This window comes from Gavia stellata, chromosome 2 (genome assembly GCF_030936135.1).
Source record: "Gavia stellata isolate bGavSte3 chromosome 2, bGavSte3.hap2, whole genome shotgun sequence".
Classification (NCBI taxonomy): Eukaryota; Metazoa; Chordata; class Aves; order Gaviiformes; family Gaviidae; genus Gavia; species Gavia stellata.
Genome location: NC_082595.1, coordinates 88607692 through 88634626, shown reverse-complemented (window position 1 = coordinate 88634626; position 26935 = coordinate 88607692). Strand labels below are relative to the sequence as shown.

Sequence of the window (26935 nt, the reverse complement as noted above, 5' to 3'; positions counted from 1 at the left end):
TTGTGAAAGGACTAAATGACTATGTGAAATTAATTTGTTGGGATGTAATAAAGGAAGTTATAACATGAGTTTAAAACAGTTAATTTAGTTCATACCTTGATAAACAGCTTTGAATCCTGGTGAGCCAATGCTGTCATCAGATTGTAAATGAAGCCACATCTGGTTGCTCATGCTCACAATAAGATCAGGAACACTAGATCCAGTGAGTCTGTTAAGGATAAATTGCAAAGTCATTTGCGGAGTCATAAATTACAACTACTACTACTAAAAACCACAGCCTTTTAAACTATTAATGTCGTTTTTAGGCCTATTTACAATATATTACCCTAGTGTTCTGATCAGCTTTTTTTTTGATAAAATTAACTATTCTACACGGATTAGAACAATGTGAAGTCTCAGGAAAAAAACACATTTTGAATAACTGCATTCAAGTTAACAATGATTAAACACTTTCAATAAAGCTGTTCCTACCTAAAGCTTTATTTAATTAATTAAGCTATTAGAGATGTGAGTGACTGTATGAGTTAAATAGTTTTCACATGTTTGGATTAGTATTGCTTTTTTTGCCATGCTTTTTGAAAGTGAAGGAAGTTGGTTTACATGCCTTACAGTGCATGTGTCCAGAAGAACCTACTAGAACCTCATCTACTCCATTCAAATAGCTCACAATGGTCTCTTAAATTTAAGGGGAAACTGCTATTTCTCATATAGTAATGTGTGATATCTATGTATAGATATGTACATTTCAATACAACACATATCACAGAATCACAGAATCACTACGGTTAGAAAAGACCTGTAAGATCATCAAGTCCAACCATCAACCCAACACCATCATGCCCACTAAACCATGTCCTACAATTCCACGTCCACATGTTCCTTGAACACCTCCAGTGAGGGTGACTCCACCACTTCCTTGGACAGCCTGTCCCAGTGTTTCACCACTCTCTCAGTAAAGAAATTTTTCCTAATATCCAGCCTAAACCTCCCCTGGAGCAACCTGAGGCCATTTCCTCTTGTCCTGTCACTAGTCACTTGGGAGAAGAGACCAACACCCACCTCTCTGCAACCCCCTTTCAGGTCATTGCAGAGAGCGATAAGGTCTCTCCTCAGCCTCCTCTTCTCCAGACTGAACAACCCCAGTTCCCTCAGCTGCTCCTCATAAGACTTGTGCTCCAGAGGCAAGCTGGTGAATCCCACCATAAAACCTTAGACCTTCTCAGTAATATCCTTTGTAAATCTATAATTCTGGTACCTTAATGCAAAAAGATGTGTGTCAAAAAATGATTAAGAAAAACAATATCTTTGTAGATTACTTCTTAATGGTGAAAAATGCCTACCACATAATTGGGTTCTAGTACTGTATCTGAACAACTGTTCAGATCTTGGTGATAGCTATACAGTCTTTCAAAAGGTAGTGGGAAAAGTCGCACATAAAAAGTGGCTGCAGACTATAACTAAGCTATTACCAGATGCGAAAATAAAAAGCATCACAAGAAGAGGACATCTGCTTGAGCTCCACATAGAGCTCCACGTATCAGAAACTTTGGAGATGGAAGCTACAGGCACTGCAGTAACTGTAGTTGATGTAAGGAAATAGTCATCACTTTGTCTCTTTTGTTTATGTAGACTCTGTTTTGCTCAAATGGTTCACATACTGAATTCTCTGTCTTTCTTCCAACTCTCAGCTTTGACTATGATAAACAAATACATGTGAGGTAAGTAAAATAAATACCATGCCAAACTGAGACAAGGTGTCCCAGAAGCATAATTTCTCAAGAAAGAAGCTATAAAGAAAACAGAAACCAGTGTTTGGATTCTTCCACAAATATATTAGTTAAATAGAATCAACTGGATGTTGATACTGTTGCAACTTAAATGCAAAGACATAATAAAAGGAGAGGCTGAGCAGAAAGAAGGTGAAAACTGAGGAAACATGGGGCAGCTATAGGAATCCTCTCTGTCTTGCATCTAAAATATCATCCATCAAGGTTATGAACAAGAAGCTGCACATCCCATACCTAAAATATTTTCATTTCTTACTCTGATACATTGAAAATAAAATAAAAAAAAAAAGTTTCCCATCTGAGTGGAATGGACTGGGGTATTATTAATTACTACTGCCTATGCACCCAGAACTGCTACCGTAATGGCTGAGTGTGCTCTCATATGGTCTGGAAGATTTTTGGTTATGACCTGGTAGTAAGTAGTTGACAGTATTATGATATAGGTGCAGAAAAGCAGGTGGAAAAAATTAAACCTATTACAGCTCAGCATGAGCAAACACACAAACAGAGCTTAGCTTGGATAAGTAAGGAAGTTGGTAAGACACAATGATGTGTAGCCACGTTGTACAGTTTGACCTGTGTTAATAGTAAGAATGAAAATAAAGCAGCTGCTTACTCTGAAAATTTGAGTTTCTTGCCAAACTAATTAGGAACTGTACAGGTTCAAAAAGAAAGATGTTAAGTTATAGCCAGAGTAATTAATGTATTCTTGCTGATAAAATAATTGTTGATAAAGTTGTGACATTCATTTAAAAGAATAATATAGGTAGCCTATAAAAGGAAGAAACCTCACCAGAGAGTGAGTTACATAACCAAAAGTAGTTTAAGAGATGCCAGAAGAAATAGATATATAAAGAAAGAAAAGGTGAAGAGTATATATACATTTTGGGTATCACCTTCTGAAACCACAGCAATAACCATTAATTTCTTGACCTACCTTTCCAGTTAAAACACTTAACCAAAATATCAGGCCATAACTGTTAAGCCATGTTCTGTATTCACTGATGTCTTTTGACAATAGTGGAGATCTATTGGAAGACAACTGGAAACCTGTGGTTTTCCTGCAAGAATTTTTCAATGGCTATTCAGATGTGTAAATCTAGTGCTTAACCAAGTAACAAGTGTTTAAATGGCTCTGTTTACACATAATAACCTGATTCATATAGACCTACACTGATAATTTCTGAACACAGATAAGATGAATTTTAAAATTCTAAGTCTTTATGAGTAGTATGGGTGTTGGTCGACAGCCAGCTGAACATGAGCCAGCAGTGTGCCCACGTGGCCAAGAAGGCCAACGGCATCCTGGCCTGTATCAGAAACAGTGTGGCCAGCAGGACCGGGGAAGTGATCGTGCCCCTGTACTTGGCGCTGGTGAGGCCGCACCTTGAATACTGCGTTCAGTTTTGGGCCCCTCACTACAAGAAGGACATTGAGGTGCTGGAGCGTGTCCAGAGAAGGGCAACAAAGCTGGTGAGGGGTCTGGAGCACAAGTCTTATGAGGAGCGGCTGAGGGAACAGCGGTTGTTTAGTCTGGAGAAGAGGAGGCTGAGGGGAGACCTTATCGCTCTCTACAATGACCTGAAAGGGGGTTGCAGAGAGGTGGGTGTTGGCCTCTTCTCCCAAGTGACTAGTGACAGGACAAGAGGAAATGGTCTCAGTTTGCACCAGGGAAGGTTCAGGCTGGATATTAGGAAAAATTTCTTTACTGAGAGAGGGGTGAGATACTGGAATAAAGTGCCCAGGGAAGTGGTGGAGTCACCCTCCCTGGAGGTATTCAAGGAACGTGTGGACGTGGCATTGTGGGACATGGTTTAGTAGGCATGGTGGTGTTTTTTTGGTTGATGGTTGGACTTGATGATCTTACAGGTCTTTTCCAACCTTAGTGATTCTGTGATTCTGTGATTCTGTGATTCTGTGAATTTTACTGTATGTAAATGTTTGTGTAGCATGCAAGTAAAATAAAAATAAAATTAAAAAAAAACCCACAACAAAACAGAATAAGGTGTAATCACATCACACAGAGATTTTTCATCATAAAAATAATCCAATACATGTGTTTGGGTTTTTTTAAACTTAATGCTTAATGAAAATTACCAACTTGATAACAGAGACTCAAGTTGAGGAAGTCATCCTTCAGTTTAATGTCATCTCCCTTCAAAATACCAATGGCCTATCTATAGGTGGTAGATATGAAAATGCCACTGCTTGCTCAGGTTCACAACTAGGGGATATAGGAAGAGAGCCAAGACTGTTAGAAGGGAAAGGGAAAGGAACGGGAGAAAACTTTTTTGGTTTTTTTGGGGGGTTTTGTTTGTTTTTTGTTTTTTTGTTAGGGGTTCTCTGAGAATACCCCTGTATATAGAACTACATCCTTCAACTAGGAGGATGGCAGATAGGGTAGATCGGATGTTTAGGGAATGGAAGTCGGTCTGACAACACATGCTGTTGCTGACTCAGAGTTTGTCCTAGTCTGTAACCATCTTAAGATCAGATTGCTTGCAAGTTCAGGAATAGAGCCTTGGAGACCAGCCGTTCAGACAGAATGCCTGGTGCTAAACTCATTTCATGTGGAGTTGCACAATCCTAGGTTATTCCTATGTGAAAGAAGCGTAAAATGTTGAGGCAATTGATGCAACTGATGAAGTAATGGAAGTCAAACTCAAGCCAAGTTTCTAAGTACTCTGAACAGATTCACAGGTCAGAAAAGACAACTGTGAGAGAAAGAAACTTTTTGCATCAGTTTGCTTTCTGATCTTAGTTACCCAAATGAAACCAGAGCCAGGCTTTTAAGAATAGTGTCCGGGACCAGAAATGCTGTTTGCTTCTATATAGTTTAGGATACGCAAGCAACACAAAATGGTCTTAGTAAATACTTGAATTCAAAATGTTGATGGTGCAAGCATGGCACCAAACTATGAGTATATGTAAGCAGCATGGTTATAAAAATAATAATACATTACTATTAAAAATATAGAAAGTATGTGATTAAAGAGACGCCTGTTGAATTCCGAAAATATTTTATTGCTGTTTTAAACAAATAAACAAGAAAAAAAAATCTTCTGTTAATTGTGATGAACTGAGAATGAGAAACCTGACTTGTATATAAAAGAGGTTGACATTTGGATTTTAGGCTTGAGATGTAGTTTTCAAGGGCCTGAAATAAATTTTTAAAATATATAATAACTATATTTTCATCATGCTTTTTTTCCTTCTTATGACTTCATCAAAGCAAAATTCCAGTGTGCACTTTTTTCCTATGTATATCTATTCAAATACCTCTGCTACAATATTGATTTCCTACTAAAGTTAACTACTCAATAATCTTTAATTTGAAAAGAAAGTAATCCTTTAAATTAAGGATATTCCACATAAATGTGAAAAAGCTTTGAGACCTTTCTGCATTTTCTTTTCTTTTTCTTGTTCTTTTACTGTGCAGAATACTTTAAATAAATGTGTTTTGGAGGCATTAGAACAATAAAGTAAGCTGAAGCACAGCATTCAAAAGTCAATAAATCTGCCTTTGTGACATTAAACTACTGTGTAAAACAAAAATTTCTTTTAAAATTCAATCATAAACACTTCTTGAGTGAACATATTTTCCTTCTTTTAGGTAAATTCCTTTTCATTGTTTGTCCAGGTTCTTTCCTTCTTTTAAAGAAACAGTTTTACAGCATTGTTGTATCCTTCAGAGATGACAAGTCATTATGCTATTCATGTACTGAATTGCAATCATATCACAAACTAAAGCTCTGAAGGTTTGACTGTTAAAAGTGTGATAAGCAGTAAATGTCACTAAAAATCCCTAAGTTTACTTGGTTTTGTATTTTTCTTTTAATACTACTAATGTCAACTACCTAGCTAATCACAGAAAGACTCCAACACAGTATTAAAAAAAACAAACAAACAAAAACCGAAAAAGTACTTTCTCTCCTAAATTCTACAACTTTTAAAAAATTCAGAAGGAAGAATTTTTTAAGTAATGTGAAATAAAATAAGTTACTAGGAAGTCAGATTCAGTAATGTTTGGGATTTATAAACAGGCAGCCTGTTTTCTTTACCAGTTATGGAAGGGTAGGCTGTTTTCCAAGTCCTTGATAAGTTTCCAAACTGTGTGTCAATAGAAGAAAAGGATAAGGGTTTACTAAAAAAGCATCAAGTGTTTAAAGGTCCCTTGTCTACTGACCTGCCATTAGCCAGTTTCAAGTGTTCATTGGATGGATGGCTTATAAACATCCTGGCATAACTGAGCTCATTGTAAAGTTTGAGTAATAAGTTTACAATAAAGCACCCAGAAGTTGCTACTACCTCGAGGACTCTAGAGGCTGAGAGCTGGAAAATTTTACATGGGGTAGAGGTTTGTGTGTTCAGACATGACAATTTTATATGGAGGGGAAAGGTTCAAATCACTTAAAAATTAGGTATAGATTTAGAAATTTATTTATTTTTGCATATTTAGTTCAAAATAAATTGTAAAAGCTATGAACCTTTAGAATCAAATGCATTAGTTTCTACAGTGATATTTTGTAGAATTTCTGCAGAAATGCTGTCATTTAAGCTGTCAACATTAGAAAAGCTCAGCATGAGAAAAGCTATATTATTTTTAAGAGATACAGAGAAATTATAAATTAAATCTAGCCAGAAAAGTCTTTGCTATAAGCTGCTTCATTCCGCTGAGAAGAATTAAAAACTGCAAGGGGCTGCTCAAAGCTCATTAAACACAATAGAATTTATTAAAATGAGATAATAGAAAATTTTGGTAAGAAAACCACTTTGACATTTAGTTGTGAGCTTTCTCATGAAAATGTAGTCTAGAAGTAGACCTAGTGTTTTATAAGGAAAGTTACTTTGCATCCACAGAAGACCTTTCTCAAAAGCAAGTGAAATGGAGCATATCTGTGATACAGTTTAAATATGATGTATTTCATAATGTGTGATACAATCCATTTTTTATTAACTGCAAAAACAGTGTCACAATAGAAATTCAGATTCGTTACTAATTATTGTGACACTGTAATTTCATTCTTGGACCTTCCTGTATTTCCACTGTATTTAGTGTAATCATTTACTTTCTCAAATTATTTTCAGGGTAGTGCTAATGTGCAAAGCATTGCAACCCAAAAGGCAGGTAAATTTAATTGCATAGACCTCGTTTTCATGAAAGATAAAATTTACAGTAAAGATGGAATGACCAACACTTTATTGTAATCCTAAGTGATAGGCTGTAGAGTAATAACAATAAAAGAGCTGTTATTTTAGACAAAAATAATACTGAAGGAAGGGCTAGAAGAAGTACTGCATGTCTGTAGTGAGAACACTGTACTAGTGCTAGAAATGCCAGTGATAGATTCTGAAGTGGATATCTGCCACAGAGATCTTCAAAATGTTATTACAGTGAAAAATAGTTATAGGACGTGATGTGATAATAGGGGCCTGCCTTCTTAAGATACCAAAACCAGCAATTAATATGAGGTAAGACTATTTTAGACATTTTTTTAAATTTTTTTTAGGCAGTCATGGAAAATAAAAGTGGAGTATGTGGTCACAGGCTAAATCCCTTCAAATGAAAGGTAAAAAAAAAAGAAATTTGATAATGACTTGACAAGCAATTATAAAAAGGCAAACTTTGATATGTGAAGTACTCACAGTGTAACAAACAAAATGAACAAATCAGGGTACCAAATTTACTGAAGGAGTTTTGGGAACCCTGTAAGCTAAAATGTATCCCAATACAAAAAGGAAAAATTGCAAACTATTTTGTCAGTCGCAAGCAGTTAAATTAACATCCCTAGAGAGACAGTTGCAATATTTAATTGGTCTGCAAAGTACAAGAAAAAATAAACATGGGTGTTGAAATTCTCATTCCCAGTTCAAGTCTTTTCATGTTAGCTTAAAGTCTCAGCTCTTAAAACAGGGGTTTTTTCTTATTTTCTTTTCCAGGTACTCAGAAAATGGAATTCAATCTACTCAGTAGCAGCTAGTTGCTATTGTAGCACAAGAAAAACACATCATACAAACAATTCAATCATTTTCCAGTCTTAGCTTAAAAGACAAATTAAACTAAGGGTACCTAGTTCTGTGTCCTTTGATATCATACTTCAGAAAGTAGCCATTAATAAATATTATAAATTAATAAACAAATAAGTAAAATGAAGACATGTCCCTCGAAGAATGTTCTAATAAATTTAAAATAATCTCTGTCGGTGTTAAGTGCACTTATTTGTTACAATTATATAAATTGAGAATTTTGATAATTTATATGGATTAAAAAACCTCAAAATATAAAATGATGATGAAATTTTTTTTATCACATTTTCAATACTGTCTTTATCCAGCAGATTTCTGTGCAATGTCAAGTAATGTTATTATGAAATAAATGCTGCTAGTTTCTCTTACTTAGTCATTGCTGATTTATTAATCCTATAATTTTATTTTGTATTCTCTGATCAAGATTCATAGGCTAAATTAACCTTCTGAAAGCTACAACTAAAATATCTTGTGACCACAAGTTCCCATTATGAAGGAAGGAAAATGAGCATATGCAACCAAAATGAGATTGTTAAACTAGATGAGATTAATCAATCTGTACAGGATTCTATTCTTTCCATTAGCCCAGATAGTATTAAAGACCTGTATTTTAAGATTACCTATCTAGTTTGGAATTTTCCTTCAAATATATGCAAGTTGCTACACTTTCTACATATTCTATTCTATTCTATTCTATTCTATTCTATTCTATTCTATTCTATTCCATTCTATTCTATTCTATTCTATTTATTATATTATATTATCACAGAATCACAAAATCACAGAGTCACAGAATCACAGAATGGTTTGGGTTGGACAGGACCTTAAAGATCATCTAGTTCCAACTCCCCTGTCATGGGCAGGGACAACTTCCATTAGACCAGGTTGCTCAAAGCCCCATCCAGCCTGGCCTTAAACACTTCCAGGGTTGGGGCATTCACAAATTCTCTGGGCAACCTGTTCCAGTGCCCCAGCACCCTCATAGTGAAGAATTTCTTCCTAATATCTAATCTAAACCCACCCTCTTTCAGCTTAAAGCCATTACCCCTTGTCCTATCACTACATGCCCTTGTAAGAAGTCCCTCTCCAGCTTTCTTGTAGGCCCCCTTTCGGGTACTGGAAGGCTACAGTAAAGTCTCCCCAGAGCCTTCTCTTCTCCAGGCTGAACAACCCCAACTCTCTCAGCCTGTCTTCACAGGAGAGGTGCTCCAGCCCTCTGATCATCATCATGAGCGCACGCTGCCAGGTCATGTTGAGCTTCTTGTCAACCAACACCCCCAAGTCCTTCTCCTCAGGGCTGCTGTCAATCCATTCTCCACCCAGCCTGTATTTGAGCTTGGGATTGCCCCGACCCATGTGCAGGACCTTGCACTTGGCCTTGTTGAACTTCATGAGGTTCTCACAGGCCCACCTCTCAAGCCTGCCAAGGTCCCTCTGGATGACATCCGTTTCTTCCAGTGTGTCGACTGCACCACACAGCTCCGTGTCGTTGGCAAACTTGCTGAGGGTGAACTCAATCCCACTGTCCATGTCACCAACAAAGATGTTAAACAGCTCTGGTCCCAATACCAACCCCTGAGGAACACCACTCATCACTGGTCTCCACTTGGACATCAAGCCGCTGACGACAAGTCTGAGTGTGTCCATCCAGCCAAGTCCTTATCCACCGAGTGGTCCGTCTGTCAAATCCATGTGTCTCCAATTTAAAGACAAGGTTGTTGTGTGGGACAGTGTCAAATGCTTTGCACAGATCCAGGTCAGTTGGTCTTCCCATATCCACCAAGGCTGTAACCCAGTCGTAGAAGACCACCAAATTTGTCAGGCATGATTTGCCCTTAGTGAAGTCATGTTGGCTGTCACCAATCACCTCTGTGTTTTCCATGTGCCTTAGCAGTGCTTCCAGGATCTGCCCCATGATCTTTCTAGGCACAGAGGCACGATTGACTGGCCTGTAGTTCCCCAGGTCTTCCTTTTCTCCATTTTTAAGAATAGGGGTTGTTTCCCCTTTTCCAGTCAGTGGGAACTTCACCAGACAGGCATCAGTTCTCAAATGTGATGGATGTCAACTGAAGAGGAGTACAAGGGTCTCATTAGGTCATGCAGAGAGGGAAATAGAAAGGCAAAAGCCCAGCTAGAGCTCAATCTGGCCACGGTCATAAGGGATAACAAAAAATGTTTTTACAAATATATTAACAACAAAAAGAGATCCAAGGAGAATCTTCATCCTTTAATGGATGCGGGCGGAACATTGTCACGAAGGATGAGGAAAAGGCTGAGGTACTTAATGCCTTCTTTGCCTCAGTCTTTAATAGCCACACCAGGTATCCTCAGGGAATCCAGCTCCCTGAGCTGGAAGACAAGGAGGGAGAGCAGAATAAACTCCCCATGATCCAGGAGGAAGCAGTTAATGACTTGCTATGCCACCTGGACACTAACAAGTCTATGGGGCATCCCCCCAAGGGTACTGAGGAGGCTGGCAGAGGAGCTTGCCAAGCCACTCTCCATCATTTATCAACAGTCCTGGTTAAGAGGGGAGGACCCAGGTGACTGGAGGCTTGCCAACGTGATGCCCATCTACAAGAAGGGCCAGAAGGAGGATCCGGGGAACTACAGGCCTGTCAGCCTGACCTTGGTGCAGGGGAAGATTATGGAGATGTTCATCTTGAGGGAGCTCACAGGGCACATGCAGGATAACCGAGGGATCAGGCCCAGCCAGCATGGGTTCATGAAAGGCAGGTCCTGCTTGACCAACCTGATCTCCTTCTATGACCAGGTGACCTGCCTAATGGAAGAGGAAAAGGCTGTCGACGTTGTCTACCTGGACTTCAGTAAAGCCTTTGACACTGTCTCCCATAGTATTCTCCTGGAGAAGCTGGCGACTCGTGGCTTAGACAGGTGCACTCTTCGCTGGGTAAAAAAACGGCTGGATGGCTGAGCCCAGAGAGTGGTAGTGAATGGTGTCAAATCCAGTTGGTGGCTGGTCACAAGCGGAGTCCCCCAGGGCTCAGTTTTGGGGACCGGTCTTGTTTAATATCTTTATCGATGATCTAGTTGAGGGGATCGAGTGCACCCTCAGCAAGTTTGCAGATGACACCAAGTTGGGCAGGAGTGTTGATCTGCTCGAGGGTAGGAAGGCTCTGCAATGGGATCTGAACAGGCTGGATCGATGGGCCGAGGCCAGTTGTATGAGGTTCAACAAGACCAAGTGCCTGCACTTGGGTCACAACAACCCCATGCAATGCTACAGGCTTGGGGACGAGTGGCTGGAAAGCTGCCCCGCAGAAAAGGACCTGGGGGTGTTGATCGACAGCCGGCTGAATATGAGCCAGCAGTGTACCCAGATGGCCAAGAAGGCCAAAAGCATCCTGGCCTGTATCAGAAACAGTGTGGCCAGCAGGACTGGGGAAGTGATCGCACCCCTGTACTCGGCGCTGGTGAGGCCGCACCTCGAATACTGTGTTCAGTTTTGGGCCCCTCGCTACAAGAAGGATATTGAGGTACTGGTGTGTGTCCAGAGAAGGGCGACGAAGCTGGTGAGGGGTCTGGAGCACAAGTCTTATGAGGAGCGGCTGAGGGAACTGGGGTTGTTCAGTCTGGAGAAGAGGAGGTTGAGGGGAGACCTTTTCTCTTTCTACAGCTACCTGAAAGGGGGTTGCAGAGAGGTGGGTACTGGTCTCTACTCGCAAGAGACTAGCAACAGGACAAGAGGAAATGGCCTCAAGTTGCGCCAGGGGAGGTTTAGACTGGATATTAGGAAAAATTTCTTTACTGAGAGAGTGGTGAAGCATTAGAACAGGCTGCCCAGGGAGGTGGTGGAGTCACCCTCACTGGAGGTGTTCAAGGAACATGTGGAGGTGGCATTGTGGCACATGGTTTAGCGGACATTGTGGTGTTGGTTTGAGGGTTGGACTTGATGATCTTACAGGTCTTTTCCAACCGTAGTGATTCTGTGATTCTGTGATTTTGTGACAGTGGCTTAGCAACTTCATCTGCCAGTTCCCTCAGGACCTGCGGAGGCATCCCATCAGGTCCCATGGACTTGTGCACCTTTGGGTTCCTTAGGTGGTTTCAAACTTCATTCTCCCAATCTCTCAATCTCAAATTCTTCCTTCTCCCAGTCCCTGCCCTGGCCTTCTGCGACTTGGGCAGTGTAGCTTGAGCACCTGCCAGTGAAGACTCAGGCAAAAGAATCGTTGAGTACCCCAGCCTCCTCCATATCCCCGGTAACCAGGTCTCCCATTTCCTTCTGGCGAGGACCCACATTTTCCCTAGTCTTCCTTTAATCACCAACATACCTATAGAAGCTTTTCTTGTTACCCTGCACATCCCTGGCCAGATTTAATTCCATCAGGGCTTTAACTTTCCTGACCTGATCCCTGGCTACCTGTCCTTGCTTCCACCCTCTGAAGGCTTCCTTTTTGTGTTTGAGTTTGTCCAGGAGCTCCTTGTTCATGCACCCAGGCCTCCTGGTGTTTTTGCCTGACTTCCTCTTTGTTGGGATGCATCACTCCTGAGCTTGGAGGAGGTGATCCTTGAATATTAACCAGCTTTCTTGGGCCCCTCTTCCCTCCAGGGCTTTATCCTATGATACTCAACCAAGCAGATCCCTGAAGAGGGCAAAGTCTGCTCTCCTGAAGTCCAGGGTAGTGAGCTTGCTGTGTGCCCTCCTTGCTGCCCTAAGGATCTTGAATTCCACCATTTCATGGTCACTACAGCCATGGCTGCCCTTGAGCTTCACATTCCCCACAGGCCCTCCTTGTTGGTGAGAACAAGGTCCAGCACAACACCTCTCCTTGTTGGCTCCTCTATCACTTGGAGAAGGAAGTCATCATCAACACATTCCAGGAACCTCCCAGATTGCTTATGCCCTGCTGTGTTGTCTTTCCAACAGATATTAGGGTGGTTGAAGTCCCCCATGAGGACCAGGGCTTGTGACTGTGAGTCTGCTCCTGTCTGTCTGTAATGGGTCTCATCCACTCAGTCTTCCTGGTCGGGTGGCTTGTAGCAGACTGCCACTATAATGTCACCTGTCCCTGCCCTCCTTTTAATCCTGAACCATAAGCTTATATTATATTATATTGTATTGTATTGTATTATACATATTATATTAATCCATTAAGCATGTTTAACTTTACTGAACAGTGGCCTATGTGCTTTCGTGAAAATTTTGTTCACAAATCCAATTTTAAGTATAAATTTTGCAATTAATCAATGGGTTGTTTATTTTACACAAGTCATATTTTCTGTTTGCTGAAATCTAAGCCTTTTTTTTTATTCCTTTAATTGTTTGTGAATACAAATAGAGTTATACAGCTAGTACTTGTTTATTAAAGAAGCTTTTTTGCTTTAAAAAAAAATCTAATCTTATTTCTCTGCACTTTTTAGTCTGTGATATTAAAGCCTATAAAGATGCTACTAAAGATCTGGAGTGAATTTTCTAATGAACAATTTTCTTTGTCAGTACTTGAATTTTAATCTTACTTTATATAAACAAATACATACATTAAAATTGCAAAATTAAATAGATATCTCACGACCCGGAAGAAACAACATATGACAACAAATTTCCAAGGAAAATTTTTGAAGTTCTGTACTCACACATACAACACTGTTCTGGTATCTCCAACTTTCCCAGCATCTCCAACAGTAAGAGTATCATAGCCTCTTTCCAGTTCAAACTCTTCAAAAGCAAGCTTTATGACCTATTAAAATTAAATGTCAGTTATTCCAAAAATACCCACAGGTTATCTGATCTGTTCTAGTCTTAAAACAAGTTATTTGGCTACCATAAGTCAAATCATGAAGTACTCACTCAGTATTTCAGTTAGTCTATTTGATTTGAGAAATATATATAGAAAAAGCAGAAGTGGAGAAACTGTATTTTCTAATACAAAGAGCGAAGTCTTTGCCATAGTGTTTATGGGTATCACATACTAAAGATGCCAATCACTTCTAATTGGTTGTAATTGTTCTTATTACTGAAAAGCTATTATAAACAGTAGTAAGAACTTTTTTTTTACTGTAATAATTATATAAAAATTACATAGCATAATACCGGAAGTATATGAAGTTAAAACCTTGTTGTCTGTTGAATTATACAATAACAAGATGGCAGGTATGAACTACCAGTTCATAAGAAGGTGGAGGAGGCTGGTGCACAGAAATACAAAAGCAGAGATTTCCTTGCATAAATTACTAACACTAAAATATGATTTAAGACATTTGAGTGAACCCAATGTCTTAATCATGAATTGCCCAGAAAATTAAAAATATACGCCTTAGAATTGTTTGAAAAAGTATTTATAGTTTAGTGAAATTGTAATTTTAAGATAAAATAAAGTATGAAAATGGATTTAGTTTTGTACAGAAGAACACTTCTAAGACAAGCACTTTTTAGATTTCTATATTGGTGAGAAGTAGTTGCAGGTTATATGTATGTATAGATATCTACCTTTTTGTATTGTGGTACTAAGGTTTCTGCAGACAAATTGAAAGAAAAGTGCAGAGTCACAGTGATTTTCCACAAAATTTTTAATTTTATCTTTATATTAAATTTTGCAGATACCCCTAGGCAGACTTTCACACAACTTCAGCCATTGCATGAAAATGCAATTAACTTTTCTTCTGGTTTGTGGCTAAAAACAATATTTGGGTCAGATTTGGGCTTTCTGCATCAGCTGTATTATGCTACCATTTTGGCAACAACATGTGAAAAAACAATGGTTTCCATCCACTTAAGTTTATTTCTATGTGATCTTCAAGGCAGAATTCATTTCATGCAAATTTTAGCCCTGTAAAAAGGCAGCATCTAAGCTAGGTGTTTAAACTTTCTCAATATTATAAAAGAAAGCCAGCAAATCTCATTTCTTTATGTTGGAATGGGAAGAGTCTTGTTCTATCAACTTCAGAAAGGAACTTACATTGGTAGAGTAGATCAAGCTTACATTGAACTATGTTGCTTCAATTTCTAACCCAAAGAAAAGTCTGTTTTTAATAAAATTCTGATTGATCTAAGGTAATATATTGCCTCTTGCTATAAATTCTTGTCTTGATTTTCATACCTTGCTTTGCCATCTCTGCTATTTTATGTTTATGTTTTAAAAAGTACGCTAAAATTTACACCAGGACTAAGACCCCTTGTATGTTTAAAATGGAGTTAATATTTACAGGAGTGCCATTAAAATGTAAAAGAGTGGGAGGTTTAAAGAAAAGCTAAATGGTCCTAGGATATCCATAGCTATGAAAAAGATTATTAACAGAAATATCTGTATAATTATTTTGGCAATAGGTCAGAGGGTTTTTTTTGTGATCTAATACAGGTCCTTTACAGCATATTTTGCAGACCTGCCAGATTTTGAGATAAAGTGTACTGCATTATTTATGTTATGTTTCAATAATCACAAGAATTTCAGGCAATATGCTGTAGATAAAATAATATACATTTCCATGTGCTCCTGATGTATCTTCTAGTATTCCCAGATTATAACAGTAGTTAACACACAAAATTTCATCACTAAATCAAGACTAATAAAGCCAAATAAAATCAAGAAAATTGTGTAGAACCATAAAAGCAGAGTTGTTTCTGGAAATAAAAATAACTAAGTATATAAGACTTTTATTTTTAATGCAAATTTTATTTGGGGGGGCAAACATGATAGAATATTCCATGAGAAATTATAGTAATGTATTATTTAAATACACTCCATTTGGTTAGACTCACAAACTCTTTTACATTGCAATTTAAAACCAAACGTGAATGTTCACCTCTTTAATAATAAAATAAGTTACAAAAAAGTAATTGGATATAAACTATAAATGAAAGATTTGAAGACCTGGTTAAGCTCATAGGAAATGTCACAAGAAAAGTTTCTTTATGGGAAACACATTGTGTGTGAAGAAATATTAGACACTATTAAAAAAAATCTTGTTTTCTTCACTTCCATGCTAATTGTTACTCTATGCTAACACACAAAATGTTTTGGAAAGACATTCAAATGGTTGAGAGTTGAGGTCTAACTTAAATTCCTTTAATCTGGTTCACAAAACCTAAATTTTACTATGTAAACATTAAGCACCCAGTCTAATCATGGCTCCTTATACAGTCAGTCAACAGAAAATGGCACCCAGAACACAAATCACATTACCTGTCTTAAGGTGGACTAAACTGCCATTTAGAGCTGCCCTTTCCGCTGACTATATAGGGAGTTTTGAAGACTAGGGGAGACTAATGCTTACATTGATATATTTAGATAAAATTAGTTCCTCTGTAGATAAAGTTCTGAATCATCAGAATGATTTTTAAGATTTGTTAGATGGAGGGAGGGTTGTTTGTCAGTTTATTTTTGAGAAAGAATGTGAGACAGTTTTGTATGGATATAGATAGGAATACAGCACGGGAAAAACTTAAAAGGATTGAACCAATATCAGCAAGAACAATATACCCATATGTGGCTAAATAATATTGATTTATATACTGGGGGGGAAAAAGCAGCTCTGATACACTTCACCAGATTCAATGTTGTTTTGCAAATAAAAAAAATCCAGTAATGCTAATCTGATCATCTTCATTAAATATGCTTACTCTGAACTGTTTAAAATAAAGAAAATAATTAATTTTCATTAAGAAACACAAAAATTACTTCCAAATCTATTATATTTGTTTCTGGATGATCAGTTATACTTCTTACAGAAGAATGATCCTGTTTGCCTTCTGAAATGTATGAGACAAAATTCCCTTATAAGCAATTCAGAATAATTACTTATGATTAGATAAATAGACTGTGAAAACAAAAAAGCTTAAAAATATAAGACACCTAAGGAGGTACCTAATGGAAGCTCTGCAACTGAATTTCTTGTCATAATTATTTTTTCCTTAGAAACATTTTCCTTTATCCTAGCCACTCCCACGCTTTATACTTCTGCTGGCATAACTGCTATAGCAAGTAATGGAGAAAGGCAACACCAGAATTGTACTAACAGAAATCTTTGTATGGACATTCTTCCTAGAAGAAGCAGTAGGCAACGTGGCAAGGTGACATTTCCAAAATGCCTATGTGTACATGTTCTTTTCACTACTAATAAGACCTATTTTATTATTTCTTAAATTTTCTTAAATTTATTTCTTAAATTTATGCATTTAATATAGTAACGACAAAGTAAAAAGCGAGAACAGTAAATTTTGTCTTAAGATGCAAGCAGAAAAGAGAACTACCTGTAGGATGTCTCTTCTAATTACAAGTAGATCAAGAAAACAACTTCAAAAAAGCACATATGCTCGTGCAAATAAGAAACAGAGCCTTCCTGAAGGAGCGCCTCTTAAAGATGAGAAAATGAAGTGAGACAATTTGTTGCCTCAATAACTACAGTAAAATATATGAAGAACAGGGAAATAGAAATGAGGGTCCTTAGATCGAAGTTTTAAAATCATAAATACAAAAAGTGTTCATTATAAAGGCTTTTGATGAAAGCTGTTTGCAACTGTTACAGGTTACTCCATTTCATTGACATATTAGCTTCAAATATAATAGTATTTTCCTACTTTGCATCTTCTCCCTGCTGCTATGTAAAAATTGAAATAACATGATCATGCAAATGTTGTTGACTCTGTCATTTCTTTTACAGACACCTCATGCTCAAAGGGATTTGAAAGCAAAAGAAGCCATTGCTACAGGCACAAACATAGAAGTATTGCTATAGTCTTTCAGATTCTTAAATCTTTTTAAAATTACTAGAATAAATGAGCCAGATGCTTAAACCAGAGTTTTAAATCAGATTTTGGAGCATCTATTTCACTTAAAGAACAACAAAATATAGAAGCAATGTCAAAAGATACCAGCATTAGAGAATACACACGAATCTAGTATTCCTTAAAACTTTAAAAAATGCTCTGTTTCCCTAGCTCACCCCTCCTACAGTGATACACCTTCAAGTCTTAAGGGTCATTGTGACTATTCCCAAATTCCTTCTGTGGAAGAGGAAACATAGAACATTGACTAGAAATATCAATAGAACTAGGTAACTCTTATGCACAAATTCTGTGGATTATTAAAATTGAACTACAGACATCTCCTTTTCACTAGCTCAAAAAAACTACAAGAATGTCCAAATTAAATTAGTGTGATCAGAGGATAATCACTATTTTTAGGTACAAGTTATAAACACAGAAGAATGCCTTATAGAAATATGACCACAATACTGAGACCATGGCAACAGTAAGCATGAAGAAAATATATGTATGGGAACATTTTCTGAAATGTGAGGGAGTTTTTCAAACACAACACTAAAGCCATCTTCTTCAAAGATTCTTTAAGAAAGTAAAGCACTTCTTTCTCTTCTCAGGATCATATAAATACAGAACATTTTAAATAATGGGAACAAGAATTTATTATAAATATAGCTCTTAGGCATCTCTTTTTGCAAGCATATAAATTTGTAACTGGGTTTCAGTTCACTTAAGTCACCAATGAAAACAATAAAGAAATCATGAAACAAAAATCATCAGAGAAAATGTTTAATTAAACTATAACTTTATTAAATAACATATTAGGAACTTTCCAACATTTTAGGTGCTCACAGGAGAGATGTGGCAAACACATTTAATGGACCCTGTAGAGCTATGCTGCTTGCTAGCCACTATTTGCTATATTTACTTTTCCATGTCTCAGTAACTAAAGTAAAAGCCTAAGGACCTAACATATCTGCAGACAACAAAGTGGTGGCTTAATCAGAACCTGAATCCAGTCCTCTATAAGCATCATCCTTCTTAACATGGTCCACTAAATAGTGTGAAACTGATGACTGCCTGTACTAGTTTTGGCTAATTTTCTTCCTAGCAGCTTTTACGGGGCTTTGTTTTGGATTTATGATGAAAACAGTGTTGATAACAGAGGGATGTTTTAGTTGTTGCTGAGCAGTTCTTGCACAGCATCAAGACCCCTGTTTCTCACATTGCCCCACCAGGGAGTCAGTTAGGGGTGCACAAGAAGTTGGGAAGAGACACAGCTGGGACAGCTGACCCCAGCTGACCAAAGGGATATCCCACACCATAAGATGTCATGCTCAGCAATAAAAGCTGGGGGAGTAAAGAGGAAAGTGGGATGTTTGGAGTTACGGTGTTTGTCTTCCCCAGTAACTGTTATGCATGATGGAGCCTGCATCATGGCTGAACACCTGCCTGCTGATGGGAAGCAGTGAATGAATTCCTTATTTTGCTTTGCTTTGCTTGTGCACACAGCTTCTGCTTTACCTGTTAAATTGTCTTTATCTCAACCCACAAGTTTTCTCACTTTTACGCTTCTGAGTCTCTCCCCCATCCCACTGGAGGGGAGTGATTGAGCAGCTGGGTGGGGCTGAGCTGCCTACCTGCCTACCAAAGTTAACCCATAACACTGCCTTACATATTGCCAAGTTTGTTGCTGCACTATGTGTTGCCCATTGCCTATAGTTCCCTCCATAGGCCTTTCCACCTCTACTCACGTTAAAAGAAGATAAATGTCCAAAAATAGATGAAGGGGGTTTGGTTTTGTTTTTGTTTTCTTTTTGTTTTCATCACTGATTCTGGAATGTTAGAGGATTTCTTTTTTCTTTTTTTTTTTCATATTCCTTTATGAAACAAGTTATTTCTTTGGTCTCAAAGCCCTTAAAAGGTAAACCATTAATCACAGCAGTAGTATTCATAATTTGGCATAGGTACAGCTGCAATTAGTAAGATGCAAAATTAATAACTCATAACTCCCAGGTTGAAACACGCTGTCTCCAAAGACGCAAAATAAAGTTTAGGCCAAAAAGAAGGGCCTGTCCTGCAAATTTGTAATTCCTCCAGTTTTTGCTGAGTGACAGAAAATTTACTGAAAACACTTGGATTATTCTGTTTCTTATTTTGAAGAATTGTTGAAGTCTTTTGGTACAACTTTTATCCAACAATTGCAGTTACTTAAAATGCAATTATAAAAATAAATTTGCTTATTTTTCAATATGGGTGTAACGATTTCTATTTCTTATTCTCAGAAACTTATTTTCCTTTTAGCCCCCACTAATGACTTGAAAATAAACCTAATAACCACACTTGGTAGAAATTAAATAAAGATAAAAAGCAAATAACAGTAATAATAAATCAAATAATAGTAATAATGTAAAATAAAAGGTGCTGCTGATGTTTTAAACAAGCAAGAGAAAATAATAGTATAATCTCAAGGATTAAAAAAATAATAATTTTCAAATCCAGCAGTTTGTTTTATAATGAGTATCACTAGCTGCCTGCCCCATGTCCCAAATATTTCTCAGGTAAGTAAACATAGATTTTCTTTTCCCCATCACTTTTTATTCTTTGGATTGCCTACGATAATATAGCTTTTCTGTATTCTCTACATTGAATGTAATTGCCATATCCAACATAGTCATTCCTCAGCAAGTTAATTAGGGATGAATAATTTGAGATCTTTAAAAGAAGCAATAGCAATAATCTTAAGAGAATTTTGTTTATGTAGTAAAGGTTAAGAAGTGATTTGACACTGATCTTAGAATACTGCTATAATGAATAACTTTCTGATAATGCATCTATATAGTAAGAATGAACATAGAGTGGTTGGAAGCACAATTAGGAAAAAAAACAGAATTAACTGCAAAATATGAAGTGCCATTTTTACTGATAGCTGTTGATTATGTAAAATAGTTCTATAACTAATCATATATTTAAGTAATTTAAATACATACACAGTAAGGCAGTAAGCACATTATTAAATACAGTTTTGTTTCTTGTGTAGAGGGAGACACACAAAAAAAACCCCATAATGATGATTTCAGAGTTAACAGAGCTGCCACAATCTGTTAGTCAGTCAGATAAGAAGCTTGTTGCCAAGTTAGATTTTAATCTTCAGCAATAGTGTCTAGACATCATGTCAAGTTTCAGTTTACCATCTTAACGATTAAGACATTTTCCTGCTTCTCTTTTTGGTTTGTTTTATATATATGCAAATATGTTGCCATTTCTAAATACACAGAGTAGTATAAAGCATTAAAAGTTGATTTTTAAGTCAAATACCAAAGCACAATGAATGTTTCATAAATTTACATGAGCCATATTTTTAATGAATTATCAATCAGCTTTATTTAAGTCTGAAAGATAAAATCAAAATTGAAACAACAAAAAGGAGAATTGCAAGAGGAGACAAACAGTCATTCATATGTTCACACTAAAAGGTTGAAATTCATAACTTTTGGACAATTTTAAAGACAATTCTCTGATATAGTAGCACATTCTTCTGTTTCTCATTTTCTGCCAAAGGGAAGTGCCAAGTATACAGCTTTCACTTTTGCTCCTGCTGCTGCTCCAACTGTCAGAATATCAGTAGGAAACAAATATGGAAGTATAAGCTTTAAAGAAACACTATACACTATTATATTTTTTTTTAACAGAGCAATGGAAAAGAAGGCAAAAAAGCAAGCATGTGTTATTACCTTTCCTTGCCATTCATGAAAAATAATTCCAACTGTGCTTATACCTTTGGAGATCTTTTACAGAACATTTTAAGCACTTTTTCTAAAATGGTGAGCTGCACCTACTTGTAGAAAAGACAAAACAATGATAAAAATTTAAGAAATATTTTTAGATTTGCTGTTCAAAACAAGGGCTGAAAAATCTGTTCTTTAAATTTGAAAATAAAAAGCACCCAGATAGCATTTGTTAAAAACAAGTTATATATAAACTAACTAAGAATACATGAATCACCAGATAAGAGCTCCAATTTAAATAAGGGCTGAGAATTTTACTTGTTAAATGAGCACATGAAATTTTTTGGCCTCAGAAATTTAGGCAGGAGAAACATACTTAGTTTAGCCTGTTTGACTGTTGTCTTACTTCCTACAGTCTTTAAAGAATAGGTTAGTTTAATTAATCCAAAGTGGATATGTGTCTTGATAAAGCACAAGAAGCAAAAGGCTACGTGAAGAAGTGGTTACATATCAAAAGTGCAGATCCATTTATTCAAACACAAATCATTCTCTAGACAGAGCCCTAAGTAGGAATCTGGAGAGTTAGATCTCAGCTCTGCTATTATTGTGTAGTACTTCAGGCAATTCATTTCAGTTCCTTGGAAATTATTTATTTAACAGCATAATTCCTCAAGAGTGTTCTGGCATTTTAATTCTACTTACTTAAACTTCATGTAAAACATGAACAAAATATGACAAACATTAAATACTTCAGAAAAGGTAGATATTAAAAAAAATCTAATGAATTCTATATGTCCCAACTCAAACACCATTGTACAAGATAAATTGAGGGAATTCATATGCCTTTGTAACGATGTGTTGGCCAGTGGACTACCCAGGAGATAACAATAACAAAATACGAAAGTAATGTGTGTGTTCATGACCTTAAACAAGAATTCATTATAGGAAATCTATATCTTTATAACCAAACTAAGTAGTTTTAACTCAAATGTTATTTTTGGCTGAACATGTTGGGTAAAGCCTGTATTTCATGCATTCTATAGCTATGAAACTAATTTTAAAGATAGTTTCCTTCAGTACTAACAGTCTGTCAACAGTAGCAGAAAGGTCCATAAGCACCTGTTTTCTCTGAGAAGTAGAGTACTTCAGCTTGTTGGTTTCTTGTTATTATGCCAAAATAGTTCCACAGTCACAAACTATTTGGTTTAGAAGGGTGACAAATCTTGACATCACACTGTATTGTGCAACCAGGCAACTGAAGTGAATACCGGAAAGTCTCCAGAGGTACAGGGATTTGCCAAAATATTTATAGAAGTAAAAGCCTCAGAAAAATATAACCTATCAATGGAATTAATTTGCTAGAAATGTATACAACCTCTGAGCTCACCTACTGTTTAATGCTATTCAGAATAGAAAATTGAAAGGTCTGAGCCATACTGAGCCAAGTTAGAAACTTTGATAAAGCAGGTTTGTTACTGTTACTGTGCTAATGGAAGATGATATTTATGGAAATGAATTTTTAGAGGAAAAACAAACACTAAGTCAGGATATAGTGTATCCTTCTTTGGGCTAAATTCAGATGCCCACGCTCAGATATTTGCTGTCATTTAAGATGCCTTTGCATCCTGCCTGACTTCTAACTGCCTCTCCAGAAAAGTATGGATTTTCCTGTGTCAAACCTGCTAGCCTTGCATGGACATCTTGAATACCTGAGCATCTCATACAGTAATAGACCTGAGGATGGCCAAATGATTTGTATTGCTTGTGTCCTGAAGTGTCTGATGTCATAAGAAGGACCCTGCTTCATATAGAAAGCCTCTTAATTAAAATGTTAAGGCATATAAACTGCTTATATATATTTATACATAGAAGACTTTTTATGTACATGATGAAAATGAATGAACTATGGCTGGATGTATATTCCTGTAATAAAAGTGTAGTAATATTACATGGACATTGCCTTGTCATAACACCAAGGTTTTATATAACTCTGGACAGTTTTTAGATTTATATACTACAAAGAAATGTAGATATATTGAGTTTAACTTCATTCTGAATAAAAACATGCAAATAAGTTTGTCTTGTATTTGAATTATGAATAAGAAAAAATTATGAGTATGAATTTTTGGCATTCATATTTCCAGATTAACTTTAACTTTGAAAGTTGCATTTTCTCCCAAGCTTTTCTTCCTACTGTGTTTTTAAAACATACAACTACATGACTTGTTTGCCCAAGTGTACTTTTGAAATAAGAAACAAAGTGTTTTCTAAATAATTCCCAGTATTACTCTAGTAAACCAAAATTCAAGGCTGACATTTTAGCCCTGTTGAAGTAAACAGAATACATAAGGATTTTCATGTTGAAATAGCCTCCTATTATTTTGTCTAATAACTCAATCTGTTAAAAGGAAATTGTTAAATGATTACCTCACAAACAGGTTAGCTTTCAGAAGTTTATGTCATACCTGTTTGTGTTTCACCTCACAAAATTGTATTTTTTCCAATAAATACTGTGATAATCTTCTACATACAACAAAATTTAAATAACCTTGTATTAAACTACAATGTGTATATCTGAGCCAGAAAATAAATGAAAATTTAAACCAAAAAAAGAAACAATCTTGCTATTTTGGAGAGATTTGAACTACCTACGGTCTAGGAAGTAGTAAGAATGTTAGCATGTGACACCAAACTTTGTAATTTACCGTCCACGATTAACAAGGAAAGGAGCCGTGAACTGCAGCCTGTGGGAAGGATCCACATTCAAACAGTTTATGAAGGACTGTATCCCACAAGAAGGACCCCGCGCTGGAGCAGGGGAAAAGTGTGAGGAAGGAATGGCAGAGAGGAGCTGTTAATGAACTGACTGCAGCCCCCATTCCCCACCCCTCCTCACGATTTGGTGGGGTAGGACGTAGAATAGATGGGCCTGAGAAAAAGTTTTTATTGTTGTTTCTCACCATCGTACTCTATTTTTAATTGGCCATAAATTAATCTTCCCCAAGCGAGTCTATTTTGCCCGTGAGGGTAACTGGTGAGCAATCTCCCTGTCCTTATCTTGACCCATGAGCTTTTTCATCCTATTTTTTCCGCTTGTCCTGATGAGGAGGGGGAGTGAGAGAGCAGCATGGTGGGCACTTAGCAGCCGGCCAAGGTCAACGCACCACAACCATATAGAAGAATTGTCTTAACATTATAAATTGAAACATTAAAATTACTTTTAATAAAATTACTTAAGGTATTTGCATTTAACTATATTAAATATTAATATTCTATGAGTAATCATGGTAAGAAAACAAAATAATTTCTTCCAAAAGCCATAAGAATAATGACAGTGATGACAGCACATACATTTTGAGCCTTGTTCAGCAATGCTCCTTACAGTCTCAATTTCCAAAAATAAAAAGCAGAACACAAAAACTAATTACATATTTCATCTTTGTTGTAATAAAATTCTACCTACCTCAGCTTTAAAATCTAATCTCCCACACCTGAATGTACTTTCTCAAATCCAATACTTATCTTGAAAATGTCCCTCATATCTCAGTGATAATTAATATATTTATTTTCATCCTGTGCTATTCTGTGTTATGAAATTTAACTGTGTTAAGAGAAAGTGGTAAATACAATTGACTTTAAGGATTACAGGCTTGATTCTTTTATCGTCTACCTTGATTTTACATCTTTGAATCTGTAAGCATTTGAGTAGAACTATTCTTGACATACATTGGTAAAAAATGAATCCAGAATCAGTGAAGACAATCTCTGATCATTAGTCTCAAAAACATATGTCAATCTGCTCAAATATGCAGGTAATAGTGCCCTGTAAGAACACATTGGGGGACAAGTCATTATTTGGATCTAATTCAAATTATATATGAGTAAACAGAACGGTTTCTGTCAGTTCGCTTAGTCATCATCTGTAATGAATATACAATGAGGAGATTCTGTAAAAACTCCATTAAAATGTAAAGAGAATAGTAGAAAAGGGTAGCTGCAGTTTCCATCTGCGGTACTGTGTGACTTACTTTTAAATCACAGTGTATAACATATAAATAATTTACTCCAGAAAAACTATTTTAATTTTACTTAATAGCAAAATGTGTTGTCAATAAAGTAACAGAAAAGAAAGAAGAATGTCTTTACAGATAAATTTCAAAGACTTTTAGACCAGTTTTAAATAAGCTAGCTTGCTTCCAAAGATGTGTGCTTAATGATTTTCTTGTTGAAATTCTTATTTATCTAGAAACATGAAGATATTCGCTAGAAGCTTAAATACAGTGTAAAACATTCTTCAGACAATGTGGGCCAGTGACCAAATAAAGTAGATTTTAATATATGAGAATGGCGCAAATTTGACTTACATATCAATAAACCTGCAAAAAATGTTAGGTGGAGTTGAAGGTTTACTTTTGCCTTATTTAGCTAATTAACTGAATAAGATACTTGTCTTCCTGCAATTTCTTCTTTTTTTATCTATTACTACACATAAGCCTTAAAAGCAAAGTGTAATCACTGAACATTTTAGAAATATAGACTACCACATTAGTTCTGATTTTGAAAGTGTAAGGCAGATCACAATAATATATTCCCTTATTTTATTATGATAATTTCCATGTGTTTATACCACACATGTTGTCCTTTGACATCTTCTATGTTTAATAATATATTGGTGGCCTTTTTTACATGAAGACAAGAACTTACAGCAATACATGTGATATGGCCTTTGTTATCAGGCGTAGGATAGGATACGATACGATAGGATAGGATAGGATAGGGTAGGGTAGGGTAGAATAGGATAGAACAGAACAGAATAGTTTAGTAGGAAGGGACCTAAAATGACCATCTAGTTCCATTGCCTGACCACTTCAGGGCTGATCAAAAGTTAAAGCATATTATTAAGGGCATTGTCCAAAATGCCTCTTAAACACTGACAGGCTTGGGGCATCAACCACCTCTCTAGGAAACCTGTTCCAGTGTTTGAACACCCTCTTGGTAAAGAAATGTTTTGTAATATCAAGTCTGATGCTCCCATGACACAGCTTTGAACCATTCCCATGTGTCTTGTCACTGGATACCAGAGCGAAGAGCTCAGCACCTCCCTCTTAACTTCCTCTCCTTAGAGAAGGATATTCTTACATGGTAAAAGGAATAATAAAAGACCTATGATGTTAACTGTCCAATGCCGCTATGCATGGGAATTAATACACACGTAGTATCATAAAGCTGTACTTATCTAAGAGAAAATACTCCAGGCACAATGCCCTATGTACCTTTAAAGTAAAATACAAAAGGGGAGAAGCAATGTAATAATTAGAGTCAGGAAGACAATATTGCTGGAGAGCAAAATAAACTCCCCATGATCCAGGAGGAAGCAGTTAATGACCTGCTATGCCACCTGGACACTCACAAGTCTATGGGGCCCGATGGCATCCACCCAAGGGTGCTGAGGGAGCTGGCGGAAGAGTTTGCCAAGCCACTCTCCATCATTTATCAACAGTCCTCTTTAAGAGGGGAGGTCCCGGACGACTGGAGGCTTGCCAACATGATGCCCATCTACAAGAAGGGCCGGAAGGGGGAAGCGGGAACTACAGGCCTGTTAGACTGACCTTGGTGCTGGGGAAGATTATGGAGAGGTTCATCCTGATGGCGCTCACAGGGCACATGCAGGA

The 26935-nt window shown here is 36.8% G+C and overlaps 1 protein-coding gene across 1 annotated transcript in view; it reads right to left on the bottom strand.

Annotated features, from left to right (window-relative positions):
- Positions 1–26935, bottom strand: part of CSMD1 (CUB and Sushi multiple domains 1) — a 1256706-nt gene that overhangs the window by 358046 nt on the left and 871725 nt on the right. The window contains exons 11-12 of the mRNA XM_059835885.1: positions 13413–13516; positions 96–208 (exon numbers count right to left, since the gene is read on the bottom strand). Of these exons, the coding sequence (XP_059691868.1) occupies positions 96–208; positions 13413–13516 (217 nt within the window). The remainder of the gene's footprint in view (positions 1–95; positions 209–13412; positions 13517–26935) is intronic.